The 19388-nt window shown below is 41.9% G+C and overlaps 1 protein-coding gene across 3 annotated transcripts in view; it reads right to left on the reverse strand.

Annotated features, from left to right (window-relative positions):
- Window positions 1-19388, reverse strand: part of LOC138961366 (uncharacterized) — a 146517-nt gene that overhangs the window by 27860 nt on the left and 99269 nt on the right. For 2 of the 3 annotated variants that reach the window (XM_070332982.1, XM_070332980.1), the window contains 2 exons: window positions 18971-19084; window positions 407-751 (listed from right to left, as the gene is read on the reverse strand). In XM_070332982.1, the coding sequence (XP_070189083.1) occupies window positions 407-751; window positions 18971-19084 (459 nt within the window). The remainder of the gene's footprint in view (window positions 1-406; window positions 752-18970; window positions 19085-19388) is intronic. The other variant, XM_070332981.1, reaches the window with a different exon arrangement.

Below are 19388 nucleotides of genomic sequence, written 5' to 3' on the forward strand. Positions count from 1 at the left end.
TACAGAGAGAGAGACAAACAGACATACAGAGAGAGAGACAAACAGAGACATACAGAGAGAGACAAACAGAGACATACAGAGAGAGAGAGAGAGACAAACAGAGACATACAGAGAGAGAGAGACATACAGAGAGAGAGAGAGACATACAGAGAGAGAGAGAGAGACATACACAGAGAGAAAGACAGAGAGAGAGACTGAGACAAAAAGTCAAAGCATCCCCTATCCCTATAAACACACACACACACACACACACACACACACACACACACACACACACACACACACACACAACACACACACACACACACACACACACACACACACACACACACACACACATACACACACACACACACACACACTCGCGCGTGCTCTCTCTCTCTCTTTCTCTCTCTTTCTCTCTCACCTGTGGGTGTCTTATGACCGTTGGAGTCAGACAAGGTGACGGTGACTGACCCAGGGACCCCTCGACCCTCCGTAAAATCACTGGGGTGTGGCGGCACGCGCCGTAACCCCAGGTCACTCAACTGTGACAGCGGGGGTGGGGCAGAAATTCTCACGTCCAGTTCAGAGGAGCGTGTCGACATGCGAAGGTGTTCGAGCTCGGCCAGGTGGGAAAGCTGGCGCTCGCGGAGCGGGTCCGGAAGGCGGCCGGCTTCCAAGGGCATGTGTCTGTGGTGGTGGTGTAGGTGGCTGTGGGAGTGAGGGTGGTGGGAGTGTCGGAGATGGTGGTCGTCGGCGAACAGATGACCTGAAAAAATGAAGAGAATGTGTGAGTATATTATGCTTAGATTGAAGGTTCGGTGTGGTTAGTTGTTTTTGTTTTCTGTCGTCGTTGTTGTCGTCATCGTCGTAGTAGGCACAATCATCAGCATCCAATATCATCATGACAAATCTGAATTACAAAGAAAAGTCAAAACGATTGATGAAAAAATGACGAAGACAAAAATAACAAGTCGCGTAAGGCGAAAATACAACATTTAGTCAAGCTCAGTCGAACTCACAGAATGAAACTGAACGCACTGCATTTTTTTAAAATGACCGTAGTCCGCCGCTTGTGCAAAACGGAGTGAAACTGACGAGCCTGTTCAGCGCTGTAGTGGTTTCGCTGTGCTGCATAGCACGCTTTTCTGTACCTCTCTTCGTTTTAACTTTCTGAGCGTGTTTTTAATCCAAACATATGTGACCCTCCACCACGGAATGAGTCGCATGTCACCTTTGCATGATGTTCATATTTTTGCATTTTTCTAAAAAGTTTGTTATGCTCTATCCAGTGGTGAAAACCGTTTTAGAAAAGAGTGAAAACTGTTTGAGTTATAAGCCTGTGACTAAGGTGACCCTCACACTGTTTCCAGACACTCCCCGGAATTATATTAGGCCTAGCGCAGAACCGCGCGAGGTGACATGCGACTCATTTCGTGCTGGAGGGTCACATATCATATCTATATTTGTTTGGAATCAGGAACCGACAAGGAATAAGACGAAATTGTTTTTAAATCGATTTCGGAAATTTAATTTTGATCATAATTTTTATATTTTTAATTTTCAGAGCTTGTTTTTAATCCAAATATAACATATTTATATGTTTTTGGAATCAGAAAATGACGAAGAATAAGATGAAATTGTTTTTGGATCGTTTAATCAAAAAATAATTTTAATTACAAGTTTCCGATTTATAATGACCAAACTCATTCATTAGTTTTTAAGCCACCAAGCTGAAATGCAATACCAAACCCCGGCCTTCGTCGAAGATTGCTTTGCCAAAATTTCAATCAATTTGATTGAAAAATGAGGGTGTGACAGTGCCGCCTCAACTTTTACAAAAAGCCGGATATGACGTCATCAAAGGTATTTATCGAAAAAAAAGAAAAAAACGTCCGGGGATATCATTCCCAGGAACTCTCATGTAAAATTTCATAAAGATCGGTCCAGTAGTTTAGTTTGAATCGCTCTACACACACACACACACGCACAGACAGACACACACACACACACTTACACCACGACCCTCGTCTCGATTCCCCCTCCATGTTAAAACATTTAGTCAAAACTTGACTAAATGTAAAAAGAAGGAGGAAAACAAAGAGGGGGAGGAAGAGGAGGAGGAGGAGGAAGAGGAGGAGGAGGAGGAAGACGAGGAGGAAGAGGAGGAGGAAGAAGAGGAGGAGGAGGAAGAGGAAGAAGAGGAGGAGGAAGAAGAGGAGGAAGAAGAGGAGGAGGAAGAAGAGGAGGAGGAAGAGGAGGAGGAAGAGGAAGAGGAGGAGAAGGAGGAGGAGGAAGAGGAGGAGGAGGAAGAAGAGGAGAAAGAGGAGGAGGAGGAGGAGGAAGAAGAGGAGGAGGAAGAAGAGGAGGAAGAGGAGGAAGAGGAAGAAGAGGAAGAGGATGAAGAGGAGGTGGAAGAAGCGGAGGAAGAAGAGGAGGAAGAAGAGGAGGAGGAAGAAGAGGAGGAGGAAGAGAGAGAAGAGGAGGAGGAAGAGAGAGAAGAGGAGGAGGAAGAGGGAAGAGGAGGAGGAAGAGAGAGAAGAGGAGGAGGATGAGGATGAGGAGGAGGAGGAGGAGAGGGAAGAGGAGAGGGAGGAGGAAGAAGAGGAGGAGGAAGAGGAGGAGGAGGAAGAGGAAGAGGAGGAAGAGGAGGAGGAGGAGGAGGAGGAAGAGGAGGAGGAGGAAGAGGAGGAGGAAGAGGAGGAGGAGGAGGAAATGAAATGGTAAGGGTGGCCAAAAGCGACAGACAGAAAACAGACAGAAAGGCGGAAGGCAAGAGACAGTCAAGAAAATTCTGAGAAAGGGCCAAGATTCAATTTCAATTTCCACTCATTTGCAATCGAAGAAATTTCCTGATACGTTAAGTAATTCCTTTCTCTGAAATTCGTTTTTGATTTCTGGAAAACTGCATATTTTTCGGGAAGGAAATAGTTAAATCAGATAACCCGCTCGTATCTTCTTTTTAATCACAAGCAAACCCTTTATTATAGTGTTAAAACACTCAAACGAAGAGCAAAGTACACTGACAAATACAGCACTAAAACACATGTCAATTGACAATAGTGATCTTTTTTTGCAATGGCCTATCACACACGAGTGTTTTCCTCATTAAAAAGTCAACGTCGATTTCTTAAAAATCAGAAGAAAAGGAAGTAATGACAATGGACAGTCATATATTTAGTGGCGTGTGCACCGTTCTGCACTATTCGAGCAGTTACAACATAGGGATGGCCTTTGGCTTCGCAGTTAGCAATACGTTTACAGAAAGCAGAAGCGCTTAATCAATGGAAAACGCAAATCTTTACATTTTCTGATACACACCAACGCACGTTTCTTTTTTTATGAGACTTACACTCTTTCAAAACTAAATATTATCGTTTGTCCATGAAGGCGATTGGCCTGTCCTGCGTATAAAGCAAAATCCCTCGTTATACAAAGAAGATTTGGTGGAAGCCAAACAAGGTTTGATCAAAGGTAAACCGACTGTCACATTCGGCGTTAAGACCAGAAGAGCCGTCAAACAGTGTCAGTCATTTTGTGCGGATGACTGCAAGACCGGTCAGTTGGGCAACCAAAAGTTGATGACCGTTCACACCAACTGTTTGACAAGATCAGCGTTAATGCCTGACAGTATAGGCAAGCCCCATCTTTGATTCTGACACTGGTCAGCGAGGCCATTACAAAATAATTACCGTTCACATGTACTATCAGTCAGATAATGAATGATACGATAGGTAAGCCTCATCTTTGATTCTGGTTAATTTCTGATAGATATGTAAGCTTTATCTTTGATTCTGAGTAATTACTGGCCGCGTAGGTAAGCCTCACCATACATTCTGGTTGTACGTAGTATTTAACCTAATGAAACAGTCACGTGATTGCGCATTCTATGTATTTAGATACATGTACAAGACACAGCGGAATGTGTCTTATGTTAGTATTATATCTTACTGCATTTAAATCGAAAGCATTCTGCAGTACTTGAGAATAACCGTCCTCCATGGCTAATTTTCCCAAGCCTTTCTTTCTTAATGTGTTGTTGTCGTTTCTCATTCATTCATTTCCCTCCCCAACCTCTCCTTTAACAATTTGGTCTGAAGCAGCAAATCACCACAGACATCCGCACTCTTCTATTTCCTTTAGAAGCACAAGGGGCACTTTCTAAAACCAACCCCTCCACACATATACATTCATACACACTCCAGGAGAGGACCTTGACATCAAAATGGTAAAACACAAAATAAAATAAAAAGAACAATCACAAGGGGACGCAAATCGGATTTCACGGAAGGGGAGCTCACCCATGTCACAAGGGAGACGACTCCTACTTGATCAAGCCCTCGCGTGCTGTGTCCAAAGGGGAGAGAATAAGACAATGGTCACCAGGCGACTCCCATGGCCGCTGCGGCCGGAGCGGACTGTCCGAGGAGTGACAAAACTAATCAGTCATGGCAGAGAGAAAATAAGCTGGCTGCCCTACAGGCTGTCAAAAATCAAGTCGCCGGACCTTGGAGGGACCCCGGGTCAGCGCTAAACGAGTGGACCGGACTGGCGGGAGACTGGAGCGGGTGGGGCGGGGAAAAGGGACCAAAAGGAAGGTGCCTCAAAAGGAAGGTGCCACTGGTTTCCTCTTTTCCTCGGTCCTTCTCTTATTGAGTTGGGTTGGTACCCTGCAATTCCCTCCACAAATTTCCTCATTTTGGTTTAAACAAAATGTTATTCAAAATACATGACATGTGTTGCAATTAACAGTATGCAACGAGGACACGAGCTCCTGATTTCAGATTGCTTAATACTGTAGTCCCAAAACACCATTCCGGTGAATTATTTGTACTAAAGTGGTATATTTTTGCATGGCAGAATAATCCCTTGATGATTTAGTGATTTTTCCGAATAAGGTTTGGTAGCACACTGAAACCCCTGTCATGACAACAGAGGTATTATTAGTTGATTATAGATGTCCATCTTATAGTTACTTTTGCATGGCAGTTTAATCCCTTCATAACTTTGCGACTCTGGCATTGACAAGAACATGTATGTGATTATATTTTCAAATTGGTTGACATCCAAAAAGACAGGAAACTGGAAACATTACACGGAAAACTCAACCGCGAACTCAGACTTCCGAATGGGGGAAAGGAAAGGGGAAACGGCAAAAAATAAGACAGGAAGCGTACGGCCAACTTCCCTGTGGTTCACCCGATGACATCATTTACTTCTATACGATCTTTGTGCGATCCATCACGATCTTTGTGCGATCCATCACGATCAAAGGAAAAACCAAAACCAAAAAAGAAAACCAGAGGTTACAAATGTCACGACCAAAGGAAAAAAAAGCAGAAAAAAGCAATAAAGGCTAGCTTATTAAATGCTAAATTAGTGATAAAACGAACCTTTTACTAGAACCTCGAACTACTGTCTTATTCTCTCCCTTTGAAGCACTTGGGAAGCTTGATGAGCTCTGTCAATGATTAAACACTCACTGTAATGTACTTGTGATCAGTCAAATACACAAACACTCACTGTAATGTACTTGTGATCAGTCAAATACACAAACACTCACTGTAATGTACTTGTGATCAGTCAAATACACAAACGGCAATAAGTCTCCATTTGAGAACTGTAGTTGTTTTTGCCCACCAAACGATCCGAGAAGTGTAGTTGTTTTTGCCCACCAAACGATCCCTTTTTCTCTCCAGCCAAACAAGGAGGGACAAAAAAGTCAGCAGTGGCGGTCACGTCAAACACGAGAGGTCAGCATACAATATTCTACACCTCCACACCCAGGCCCAGCTGGTCAGGGGTCGCACAAATCCCCCCTGGGGTACCCTACCCACCCACATCCCATTCCTCCCCCCTCCCGCGTCAAGCTCGTTTCCCCACACCGAGGTTGGTGCGTCGACTTGTTCAGGTTCCTTGTTGTGCCCTCCTCGGTTTCCATCCGCTTGTTACATTTAGTCAAGTTTTGACTAAATGTTTTAACATAGAGGGGGAATCGAGACGAGGGTCGTGGTGTATGTGTGTGTATGTGTGTGTGTGTGTGTCTGTCTGTGTGTGTGTAGAGCGATTCAGACTAAACTACTGGACCGATCTTTATGAAATTTGACATGAGAGTTCCTGGGAATGATATCCCCTGATATTGTTTTTATTTTTTCGATAAATGTCTTTGATGACGTCATATCCTGCATTTTGTAAAAGTTGAGGCGGCCCTGTCACACCCTCATTTTTCAATAAAATTGATTGAAATTTTGGCAAAGCAATCTTCGACGAAGGCCGGACTTTGGTATTGTATTTCAGCTTGGAGGCTTAAAATTTAATTGATGACTTTGGTCATTACAAATCTGAACATTGTAATTAAAATTATTTTTTTTATAAAACGATCCAAAATTACGTTTATCGTATTCTTCATCATTTTCTGATTCCAAAAACATTATAAGATGTTTGGTGGCTTGTTGACAGACCAGCTTTTTTGTTGGTCCAAGGGGACCATATCGTCTTTTGTTTCATCTTTATCGACCAAGGCCGAAGGCCGCGGTTGATAAATATGAGACAAAAGGCGATATGCTCCCCGAGGACCAACAACAAAATGCTGGTCTGACGACAAGCCACCAAACATCGTTTTTGTCATCATTTTGGTTGTGCAACAAAATGCACAATAACCCACAGGGAGACGAATTTTTAGAATCCAACTCCAAGCCACAAAGCATCGTCACAGTAGCTCAAGATAACACGTCAACCTTGTATGTGACGTCAAACGTAGCTTGTTGACGCTAAATTTCTTCCACTTCCAGTCTGAAAATGTGAAGAGCTGCGATCATACGTGTGAGTTCAGTAAGTGTTGAGCATAATTCTTTTCTTTTTAAGTGTTTATGACTTTTCGTTGTGGATTTTGCGATTACAGAGATAAGTTGCAAATTGACCATGAGTCGCCGCGGTAATTATCAACATTGATTGGGTCTTTGAGAGTGAATGCTTACAATCGTTGTCCTCGGAAACACAAATCCAAAGCCGCGATGGTTCCACACATCAAACAATCAGCCTGATTGGCTTTTACTTTGACAATCCACGTTTCACCTGAAAGCTCAAACCCATTCACCACCTCGATTTATTGCCTGGGGAACATGAGATTTATTTCCCAGGTGTTTGTGAATGAAAACTCGTGAAAAGGATGACAAGAAGTTTTGTCATCATTTTCACGAGTTTTCATTCACAAGCACCTGGGAAATAAATCTCATGTTCCCCGGGGAATAAATCCCCGGTTACCATAGTTGCAGGAAGCCCTATTACATGGATAATCAAAAGCAAACCCAATAGAAACGCTCGAGGATTCTTCGGCTCTTTTCATTGGCGTTTCCCCAGACCTAAACAGACGACACTGCTTCGCCAAGTTCCAAATACGAACTGGCAAACTGGCAAATGTAAACAACAAACAAAACTACCTCATCAAAGGTCATACATTTATGCTTTATCGCAAACAAATGAAACCTATCGATATGTTTTATCTTCTCACAAAGACATGGAGTGCGTGTATCTCTGTTTGGAGAAACACGAACGGCAAGTTTTAAGTCAAACCAATTGACCCCTGACACACACATTTTGACCCGTGCACAAGACGTTCTATCGATAAACTAAGCGCAAATAAAAAAAATAATAATAAAAAAGCAAAGAACACAGCAACAAGAAATGAAGACATCTGACAAAGCCGAGCAAGCAGAATGACAAGTCTAATGAAAAACAGAGAGGCAATGAGAAACAAGATCGCGATTATCTTTCCTTCGCGGCACGACGAAAATCGTTTGTGTCCTTTGACCCAATTCGTGCAGTGCTGCACGATGCAAATCTTCTGTGACCTTTGACTCAACGTTGCTTCAATATTCGATTACTAATATTTACCACTGAAAACCGAGGGGTGGAATACCGAGAGGGGCAGGGTGGTAGGGCGATGGTGAAATGTAATGAAGAGACACGTGTAGCAATAAGAGAAAACCGATTCTGCAATAACACAAACAAGAACAAAAAACCCAACACTGACCTATATGAATATTTTAATCAATAATATGATCGTCTGCGTTGCAGGTGTGCAAGTGAAGGGTTGGGGGGGGGGGGGGGGGTAACTTGATCATTAATTTGTGCGTGTCAGTGTTTGTGTTCATGGACTGATTGTGAGGGAGGGGGAGGGTGGGGTGGGGTGTGTTTCAAGTTTTGGTGTGGGTATGAAACGAGCAAAACAATACCCACACCACAAAATCTTGGAGGCAAAAAACACTCGCCGTCGCATCATTTTGTCCGCACAATATTATATGCACCAACAACCGGAAAGAAAGGTGACAATGGAAAAAGACTCATCTTTGCTTCCTGCGATTCCTTGCCCCCGACTCGGCACGATAATCCACATAACAGATCTGTTGTGAGATGGTCAACGCTGACTGTGCAAGCAAATCACCTCGTTTGAAATACGACAATCCCATCGCTCGAATGCAACATGTGGGCACTATCGTCTCAAAGGCGCTTACTGTTGGTTTCACACACTACTCTGTAGTCGGAACCTACAGAACTTCGCATCCTCAAACCTGACATACTTGTCTCAACATTATAAACTCAAATCACACACAGTAAGTTGCTTTCGCACGCCAGCTTTGAACAACGTGCTGGGGCCCCGAACATGCATTATAATAACATAACTCGCGTTTCAAACCATGGCTCCCTGTGTTGATTTTTCACTTAATGTTGAACCACCAAAATGATGACAAAAACGATGTTTGATGGTTTGTTGCCAGACCAGCTTTTTTGTCGGTCCTCGGGGGGCATATCGACTTTTGTTTCATATTTATTGACCGCGGCCTTCGGCCTTGGTCAATAAATATGAAACAAAAGACGATATGCTCCCCCTCGGACCGACAAAAAAGCTGGTCTGTCAACAACCCATCAAACATCTTATAATGTTATATTCGGAATAAAAACAAGCTCTGAAAATTAAAAAATATAAAAATTATGATTCTTTCTTTCTTTCTTTATTTGGTGTTTAACGTCGTTTTCAACCACGAAGGTTATATCGCGACGAGGGAAAGGGGGGAGATGGGATAGGGGAAAGGGGGGAGATGGGATAGAGCCACTTGTTAAGTGTTTCTTGTTCACAAAAGCACTAATCAAAAAATTGCTCCAGGGGCTTGCAACGTAGTACAATATATGACCTTACTGGGAGAATGCAAGTTTCCAGTACAAAGGACTAAACATTTCTTACATACTGCTTGACTAAAATCTTTACAAACATTGACTATATTCTATACAAGAACCACTTAACAAGGGTTAAAGGAGAAACAGAATCCGTTAGTCGCCTCATACGACATGCGGGGTGCAGAGAAATAAGGATGTGGAAAAGAAGACTTTTGGTAAGTGAAATAAAGGTGATGGATCCAGTCAGGTAGAAATAAGACAACAAGAAAAGAATTGGACAACTGCAGGGAATAGTAGGGAGAGTTTTCTTGGAAGGAAATATAGGTGAAAGGACTGGTAAGGCAGAAATAAGACAAAAGAAGAGAAGAAACAGAACCGTTAGTCGCCTCTTACGACATGCTGGGTAGCATCGGGTAAATTCTTTCTAGTCCCAACCAATATGGGACTCCCCCTAACCCGCGGGGGGGGGGGGGGGGGGGGGGGGGGGGGGGGAGGGGGGGGAAAATTATGATTAAAATTAAATTTCCGAAATCGATTTAAAAACAATTTCATCTTATTCCTTGTCCGTTCCTGATCCCAAAAACATATAGATATGATATGTTTGGATTAAAAACACGTTCAGAGAGTTAAAAAGAATAGAGATATAGAAAAGCGGGCTATCATCCTCAGCGCAACCGCTACCGCGCTTTTCTGTATTGTTAATTTCACTGCCTTTGCCACGAGCGGTGGAGAGACGAGTGTACGGTCTTGCGGAAAAAATGCAATGCGCGTTCAGTTTCATTCTGTGAGTTCGACTGAGCTTGACTAAATGTTGTATTTTCGCCTTACGCGACTTGTTTTTAATTCATCTTTAAAACAAAACAAAATCGAAATAAAGGAAACAAAAGCAAAAACTGCTTGAGTTAATTTCTTTTCATACTTAATTTTTCACATCCTGTTGTATTCACGTACCTAAAAAGGAACCACTGATCCGAATTTCCATATTCATAAAAAAAACAAAAACATAATTGGGTCTTGGTCAATTAAATATTGCCATGTTGAATACTCTTTTTTTAAATTGTGCATGTCGTACTACAAACAGAAATGGATCCAAATAATGAAGTTTTCATAGTTAGATTTTTTCTGCAAAAATACCAATCAGTCTACGCTTTTGCCTTGCCCTGTCCGAAATAAACCCATCCCCTCCCTCCCCCACCTTATTTCCACCACTACCATCAAAACTGACCAATCCCTCCCCCCCTCCCCCCTCTCTCTCTCTCCTCACCCAGACAAAAACAGGGAGAGAAAAATTCTGGTCAAAGACACCCAAAGTGTGGTCGAAAGGGGCGGGCTAAAGGGACAATGATAGATGAAAGAATAATGACATAGCGCGTGCGTCTCGTGTCAATGGTCACGTGGCCGTTGCTTGGCGCGAGACTCAGTGACGTCCCTTTCCTACGGCACCTGCGGACACTACGAAGGCCTCCAATCGTACAATAACAAAACAAAAATCAAGATCTCAAGAGCAAAAAAAACCCTCCGAGTCCTACTAAATGAATAGATTAATAAAAGAATAAATAAATACATACATATTTGTTCATATTCATAGATAAAAGTTTGAATCAAAGATAAATAAATAAATATTTTTGAATGAAATTGAAATAGAAAAAGAGAATACATTTTAAACACGATAATACAAATATCAACAACAACAAATGTTTTTTGTTCTGTTTACATATTCATCAAATTTAGATATATATTTATAAATACGAAAACAACAAGCCTACGGCTTATGGTGATGTTGTGCTTGTGGTATGATTGGGGGCGGGGGCCGGGCCGGGATAGGCAAACACTGTTCGTTGTTTTCGTCGTTTGATTGATCTTGTCAATCAATGCTACAAAAACAAGTGACACAGTTTCTGCACTGTATGAGATTTTACAAGGTCTCTATCGCTGAACAGATCCGATTCGACAGGAAAATGGGGGAAAAGTAGCACAATTTCTCCTCTGTATGTGATTATATTTTCATATTCGTTCACATCCGAATAGACAGGAAACTGAAAAATAAAAAAATACGCGGAAAACTCGACCGCGATCTCGATCTCCGACTTTCGATCGGGGTAAAGGGGTCTTAGGCTAAAGGAAAGGGGGACACGGTGAAACAAGAAGAAGCCAGGAAGCGTACGGCCAACTTCTCTGTGGTCCATCCAATGACATCATTTCCTTCCATCTATGCGATCTTTGTGCACAGAAACCGCATTCGATGGTTTAATTATACTCGACTCCGCCTCGTTGTTCGTCACGAGACAGGCAGACCCAGTGACACGCTTAAACAGCATAGTCACACACTCACGCAGACACAGACACAGAGACAGAGACAGATCTAGATGCACACACACATACACAGATAACCACAGACTGACAGATATATATATATATATATATATGAGATATACAGACAAAGAGACACGCGTTCGCACGCACACACACACACACACACACACACACACACACACACACACACACACACAAACGCACACAGACACACATACTCCGGGCCTTCGCTCTCTAAGTTGACTGTTTCTTAACCCCTCCACCCCTTCTTTTCTCCCTCCGTTTCTTTTTCACATTAGTTTCATATTGAATATCGTATGGCACGTATTCATATATATCGTATCGGTATCAGAACATAATCAATTCAGAAGTCTTCAATCATAACGAAGCTGTCAGCTATTTCTATTGGAAAAGAGAACAACATATTAATTATTGAAATTACCCGTATAAGAAACCTAGGCTGCATTCGTCTTTGTCAGTTTAAAGATATATTCCTTGCCCGAAAAATGGCTCAAATCGCCACAAGAACTTTACACAGTTCCGTTTGGCGGTTTGGGGGTCTGGCGGTTCAAGTGGGGTTTGGGGGTCTGGCGGTTCAAGTGGGGTTTGGGGGTCTGGCGGTTCAAGTGGGGTTTGGGGGTCTGGCGGTTCAAGTGGGGTTTGGGGGTTTGGAAACCACACACCAGTAGTGCTTAAACGTTGGTTTGAACGTTCAGTTATGTTAAGATTGAACGCTGTGTTAGTGTAGTGTTTTCAGACTGCAATTCTTCATACACCCTGTGTAACTTTCGCTCCGTTCTAAATTCTACTTTTTTGTGCCCCTGAATGGCAGTTAGACTTGCCAGCATTTTTTAGATTCCGGATTTGATTTCCTAAATTTGAACGGGTTTCGTCTGCTCGACGTTCGTGTACCAGACAGTGTTGCATGGAGAATACCATGAGGAAGAACTGGGACTCAATCGCTGAACAGCAGGCCGGTTCCACTATAAAGTCACTTAATTAATCCCCACAATTATCGAAAATTTTCGCGTTAACCATTTGCATGTGCGTCTCAGCTATGACTTCTTCACATCAAGTTCGAGACACACACTGCCTTTCTAAACAGATATACCGTCCAACCTGCCCTTTCTAAACAGATATACTGTCCAACCTGCCCTTTCTAAACAGATATACTGTCCAACCTGCCCTTTCTAAACAGATATACCGTCGAACCTGCCCTTTCTACACAGATATACCGTCCAACCTGCCCTTTCTAAACAGATATACTGTCCAACCTGCCCTTTCTAAACAGATATACCGTCGAACCTGCCCTTTCTACACAGATATACTGTCCAACCTGCCCTTTCTAAACAGATATACTGTCCAACCTGCCCTTTCTAAACAGATATACCGTCGAACCTGCCCTTTCTAAACAGATATACTGTCCAACCTGCCCTTTCTAAACAGATATACTGTCCAACCTGCCCTAGCGACCACCTGCCCTAGCGACCACCTGCCCTAGCGACCACCTGCCCTAGCGACCACCTCTCCAAAACGACCACCCAATAGGATCCCCTACGAGGTTTTTTTCTCAACATACTTCATATTTTGGCTAACGATCCACCTGTCTATAACGATCCACCTGTCTATAACGATCCACCTGTCTATAACGATCCACCTGTCTATAACGATCCACCTGTCTATAACGACTACTTTGGGTCGGACCCAGTGGTGGTCGTTATAGACACGCTCGACTCAATTTGTTAAAGCCGTCGTTATTTCCGTCCGTCCGTCCGTCCGTCCGTCCGTCCGTCCGTCTCTCTCTCTCTCTCTCTCTCTCTCTCTCTCTCTCTCCTCTCTCTCTCTCTCTCTCCATCTCTCTCCATCTCTCTCTCTCTTTCTCCATCTCTCTCTCTTTCTCTGTCTATCTCTCTCTCTTTCTCTGTCTCTCTCTCTCCATCTCTCTTTCTCTGTCTCTCTCTCTCTGTCTCTCTCTCTCTCTCTCTCTCTCTCTCTCTCTCTCTCTCTCTCTCTCTCTCTCTCTCTCTCTCTCTCTCAAAAGATTAAGATAAAAAAAATCGCAGATATGCAATTAAATATGTGCAGCATAATTTTTTCACTCCTGCCCTGCTTTTTAAATCAGCAGAGAAGAGTATTAGCAGAAAGACAAAAGGTGTGCATAGGGGAACCATCTGCCGGCTGCAGATTAACCCACCCACCTCCCCTACTCGCCGCAAGCGCAATGGAGTGTTGTTACCTCAAATGCTTTAAGCTCAGGTGTTTCTGTTCATGATTAATAGCGCGATCAAACGTGAGGGCGAAATGGGAGAGATTAAAATTGATCAGGACGAAGTGACTCCAGCAAAATGGGTAGGAAGGCGGCTTGTTCGAGTATGGCAACATGAAATGGAGACAAATATAGAGGGAGGAAAATAAAGGAAGAAAGAAAAGAAGAGAATAACGGAGAGGAAAAACGAGAAAACAATAAAGGGAAAGCATTGAGGACTGCACAGCGGCAGACGGTGTTGCAACGGTTTTTGTGTGCTTTTTTCGAACAAGAAAAAACTCTATTCTAAATGATACAAAATGTGTGCGGCGCGTTGTATATCATTTGCTGGCAGTCGGCTGTCTTGTTTTTCTTTCTTGTTTCGTATGGTTCTTTGTTCCACTTGCAAGGAGAAGTTCATAAAGTAATTTCAATTGTCTTAAATGAGACCACGGCACGGAAGATTAATCTAAACTGACAGTTAAATGTGCATTGTTTTTCTTCCTTTTTTCTCTGTTGGTGTTCCTCTCTTGTAGAACAAAGCTAAACATAAATACCTCCTTCTCTCCCCCTCTCTCTGTCTCTCTCTCTCCTCTCTCTGTCTCTCTCTCTAGTTTTGTGAGTGCGCTCGTGCGAACGTGCATGTTAGCGCGTGAGTGTTTGTGTTCGTGCATGCGTACATGCATACGCGTGTGTGCTTATGTCTGTGTGTTTTTGTGTGACAGTTTCCGCCAGCCGTGTTCGTGTGTGGGCCGGACAGCTGACAATAAGCTGCCCTTCAATACACGTATCGTCAAATTCACCCCCGTACTTTATCATCAAACTCTCACACGATGCTTTGTACCGCGGTCAGCTGACCAGCAGCAACTAATCCACGACCTTGATGGAACAATGAACATACGCTTCCGAACAAAGAACTAGTGGAATTAGCAAAGGTCGCCAGGCTATGAATGAAGCTGAAGGGAAGCCATCACAAAAGACTCACAAGTGTCACAGTGCTTTCGTACATTTACTTGCTTTTTCGAGTCACGTGACTTTGCAAATTAGTTTACAAGGACGGACATTACTCCCCCCTCTTCTACTCTCCCCCTCCAATATATGAGCACCCCTCCCCCTTCCACTCTCCCCCTCCAATATATGAGCACCCCTCCCCCTTCCACTCTCCCCCTCCAGTATATGAGCATGGATGCGATCTCCATGCAATAATATAATAAGCGGGTACACAATCATTGGAGTATTTCCTCATACATGAACAAGCCACGTGCTCTCACTATTCAATTTACAAGGACATGACTGTAATGTTCTACGACCACCCAATTGCGCTTCCAGAATACCCGACTTCCCGAGTTTCTCGCTTATTTTGTCTGTAGTTGAAGCAAAGCTTACACAAATTACAGATACATTTCTTTCAAATGTGAAGTTTCAGACACAAACCTGTAAGAAAAAGTTTAAGCCATACTTCATATTTACAATGAACACAACGAATGCACGAGACTAAAAAGATGTGTGTAGATGCTCAAAACGAACACATTCGCAATACGAACGTCAGATGAAGTTACTGTCTGGCTTGATTGCTAACAACATTTTGCGACAGAAACTGCAGTCAGATGACGACTTGTGAGTAAGACACGAAGCTGTCTAATACTCTCCCCTTCATCTTCACCGCCTTGTTGAGCCCACCTGCTTAGTGGAGTAAAAGACACGAATGGGTGTATCGAAGCACGCAGGTAGTTGAAACACAACCCCATATTATTGTATTAACCTCCATGTTTCAGCCACCTGCTTCCCTCAACAACTGGACGCAAAATAACACCCCCGCCGTCTCTGCTGTGGGGGTACGGACTAACTACCCTCCCCTCAGTGTGGTGACAGTTTTCTGCGTTTCGTAATTGCGGGGGAAATTAGGAGTGCCCAAACCATGCGTGTGTGGGACAATCATGGGGGCGTGTGTGGGACAATCATGGGGGCGTGTGTGGGACAATCATGGGGGCGTGTGTATATAACTCGAGTTCGACTTTGGGGGATTCTTACTGTACTGGGTAAGGTAGATGTTTATTTGTCTTTTGAAAAGTTCACTGGGAATTTCGCAACAAAAACAACTGAGAGACAAAACACAACAGACATTGAGAGAGAGATGAGGGGGTGGGGTGGGGGGGGGGGGGTAAGGAGAGGGAGAGAGAGGGAGAGAGAGAGGGAGAGAGAGAGGGAGAGAGAGAGAGAGGCAGAAAGAGAGCCAGAGAGAGAGAGAGAGAGAGAGAGAGAGATGTCACCGAACACGCTCTCAATGCATGGGTGTTGGGCGGAGGGAGGAGAGCGGATAATATAAACGTTATATCCGCCAACAACCTTTGTACCCATCCATATATACAACACGTACCTGCATCTGCTTTCTGTGACCCACACAAAGACACGACGACCGATGTGTCGCCACACAAGTCCATAATACATGTATACGAGCTTAAATCACCTCTGTGCTAGGAGCGGCCTTTTAATAAACACTGCAACGTGTCAAGGACTTTCTTTCAAACCTTTTTCGTCTGTGGGCTTCAAGATGAAAGGAAAACTAGTGTTTATGTCAGTTCAAGCCAAATTCCGGTTGGCATTATAAGCAGTGACCATGTGACGAAAAGAAGCACCTGCCTTGGTTCAAGTCAAGGACTTTGGTTAATGTGTGTGTGTGTGTGTGTGTGTGTGTGTGTGTGTGTGTGTGTGAGTGTTTTGAGTGTCTGCGTCAGTGTAGGTGTGCGTGCGTGCGTGCGTGCGTGTACAGTGCTTGCGTGTGTTACTAGCTCGTGTGTGTGTTTCGAATTCAAGTTCGTGCGTGTATTTTACCACCCCCGAACATATCTGACAGCACGCACTATACACCCGATCTAAACCGCCCAATACCTTTCATGTCCATTCACAATCACGGTTAAAGGGCATCGAGAGGGCATTCGTGGGTAAAGAAATAGCCGCCCTAACTGCATCAGGCCCTAGAGCTGCATCAGGCCCTAGAGCTGCATCAGGCCCTAGAGAAATATGCGCACTACGAAATGGTCCTATTTGCATACAGTTACACTGAAAATAACTTTGTGTGGTCACGAGATAGACGTTAGGTGACGGCAGTTGGCCGTTTCAAGGCTGCAAAACCAGACCGTGCATTGTGGCAAACTCGAGTTCAAGACGGGAATTCCGAAAAGTGTTCAAAATAACTTTTTGTTAGAACAGAAGGAATGATCGAGGGAAGGGCGGGGGCGGGGGGAGGGGGGAGAGAAAAGAAGGAAGAAAGAAAAGAACGGAGAAACAGAAGACAAAGAATGGACGACGATGACGACAGCGACAAAGATAAAAAAAATAAGCAAGCAAACAAACGACGAACACAAAGAAATGGACAAACCAACCGACAAACAAATCAAACAAACAAAATGATAAACAAAATGATAAACAAAATGATAAACAAAATGATAAACAAAATGATAAACAAAATGATATACAAAATGACAAACAAAATGATAAACAAAATGATAAACAAAATGACAAACAAAATGATAAACAAAATGATATACAAAATGACAAACAAAATGATAAACAAAATGATATACAAAATGACAAACAAAATGATAAACAAAATGATAAACAAAATGATAAACAAAATGACAAACAAAATGATAAACAAAATGATATACAAAATGACAAACAAAATGATAAACAAAATGATATACAAAATGACAAACAAAATGATAAACAAAATGATATACAAAATGACAAACAAAATGATAAACAAAATGATAAACAAAATGATATACAAAATGACAAACAAAATGATATACAAAATGACAAACAAAATGATAAACAAAATGATAAACAAAATGATATACAAAATGACAAACAAAATGATATACAAAATGACAAACAAAATGATAAACAAAATGATATACAAAATGACAAACAAAATGATAAACAAAATGATAAACAAAATGATAAACAAAATGACAAACAAAATGATAAACAAAATGATATACAAAATGACAAACAAAATGATAAACAAAATGATATACAAAATGACAAACAAAATGATAAACAAAATGATATACAAAATGACAAACAAAATGATAAACAAAATGATAAACAAAATGATATACAAAATGACAAACAAAATGATATACAAAATGACAAACAAAATGATAAAAAAAATGATATACAAAATGACAAACAAAATGATAAACAAAATGATATACAAAATGACAAACAAAATGATAAACAAAATGATAAACAAAATGATAAACAAAATGACAAACAAAATGATAAACAAAATGATATACAAAATGACAAACAAAATGATAAACAAAATGATATACAAAATGACAAACAAAATGATAAACAAAATGATATACAAAATGACAAACAAAATGATAAACAAAATGATAAACAAAATGATATACAAAATGACAAACAAAATGATATACAAAATGATAAACAAAATGATAAACAAAATGATATACAAAATGACAAACAAAATGATAAACAAAATGATATACAAAATGACAAACAAAATGATAAACAAAATGATATACAAAATGACAAACAAAATGATAAACAAAATGATAAACAAAATGATAAACAAAATGACAAACAAAATGATAAACAAAATGATATACAAAATGACAAACAAAATGATAAACAAAATGATAAACAAAATGACAAACAAAATGATAAACAAAATGATATACAAAATGACAAACAAAATGATAAACAAAATGATAAACAAAATGACAAACAAAATGACAAACAAAATAACAAACAAACTCCCCCGAAAAAGACAACAAGAAAGCAAAACAGACCGAGAAATCATACGTAGATAGAATTTGAGCTTTCGCCTGTCGTCTAAGTGTGCGGTTACACATGATACATTTATCACAAGAGTAGTCACAAAAAGTTGGAAGAGAGTTACAAAAGAAACAGTTCAACACAATTTTTAACTCAGAGAGTATGAACATGTCTCAGAATCATAAGAGACAAGAGAAAGAGGGAAAGGGATGGGAAATAGAGAGAGAGAGAGAGAGAGAGAGAGAGAGAGAGAGAGAGGGGGGGGGAGAAAGAGAGAATGGGAGAGAGATGGACGAGAGACACAGAGAGAAACATACAGGCGACAGACAGGCAGATAGACAGACAACACACGAATAGACTGACAGAGACAGACAAACAGGCAGACAAACAGACAGACAGACACACAAACAGAAAGTCAGAGACAGAGAGGCAGAGGATGAAGCTTACTGGTTTTACTTCTGGGTTCGCGAGGTCCGTCCACAGTGACCTTGATGGCTTTCTGGTACAGCGCCAGCTGGGGCGGGTTGGTGGACACCGCGATGGACAGCGAGAAGCTTTTACCTGAAACACACACACAACACATGTCCAATCAAGTTTTGTATTGTGCAACCGCCCTTTTAAGAACCCCCAATGTAAGAATCCTCCCTTTTAAGACCATGTTTTCTCAGACTTTTTTTCCCTCCAGAACCTAAATTAATTTACCCCCATTTTAAGACTCCCTCCTTTTTAAGACCCGATTTTCTGAGATGTTTTGAGGTGTACAGAGGGTTCTACTGTGGAGCAAACAACAGCAACACATCTGAGGTGTAAACAGGGTTGTACTGTAGAGCAAACAACAGCAACACATCTGAGGTGGACAGTGTGC

Source organism: Littorina saxatilis, linkage group LG3 (assembly GCF_037325665.1).
Source record: "Littorina saxatilis isolate snail1 linkage group LG3, US_GU_Lsax_2.0, whole genome shotgun sequence".
Taxonomy (NCBI): domain Eukaryota; kingdom Metazoa; phylum Mollusca; class Gastropoda; order Littorinimorpha; family Littorinidae; genus Littorina; species Littorina saxatilis.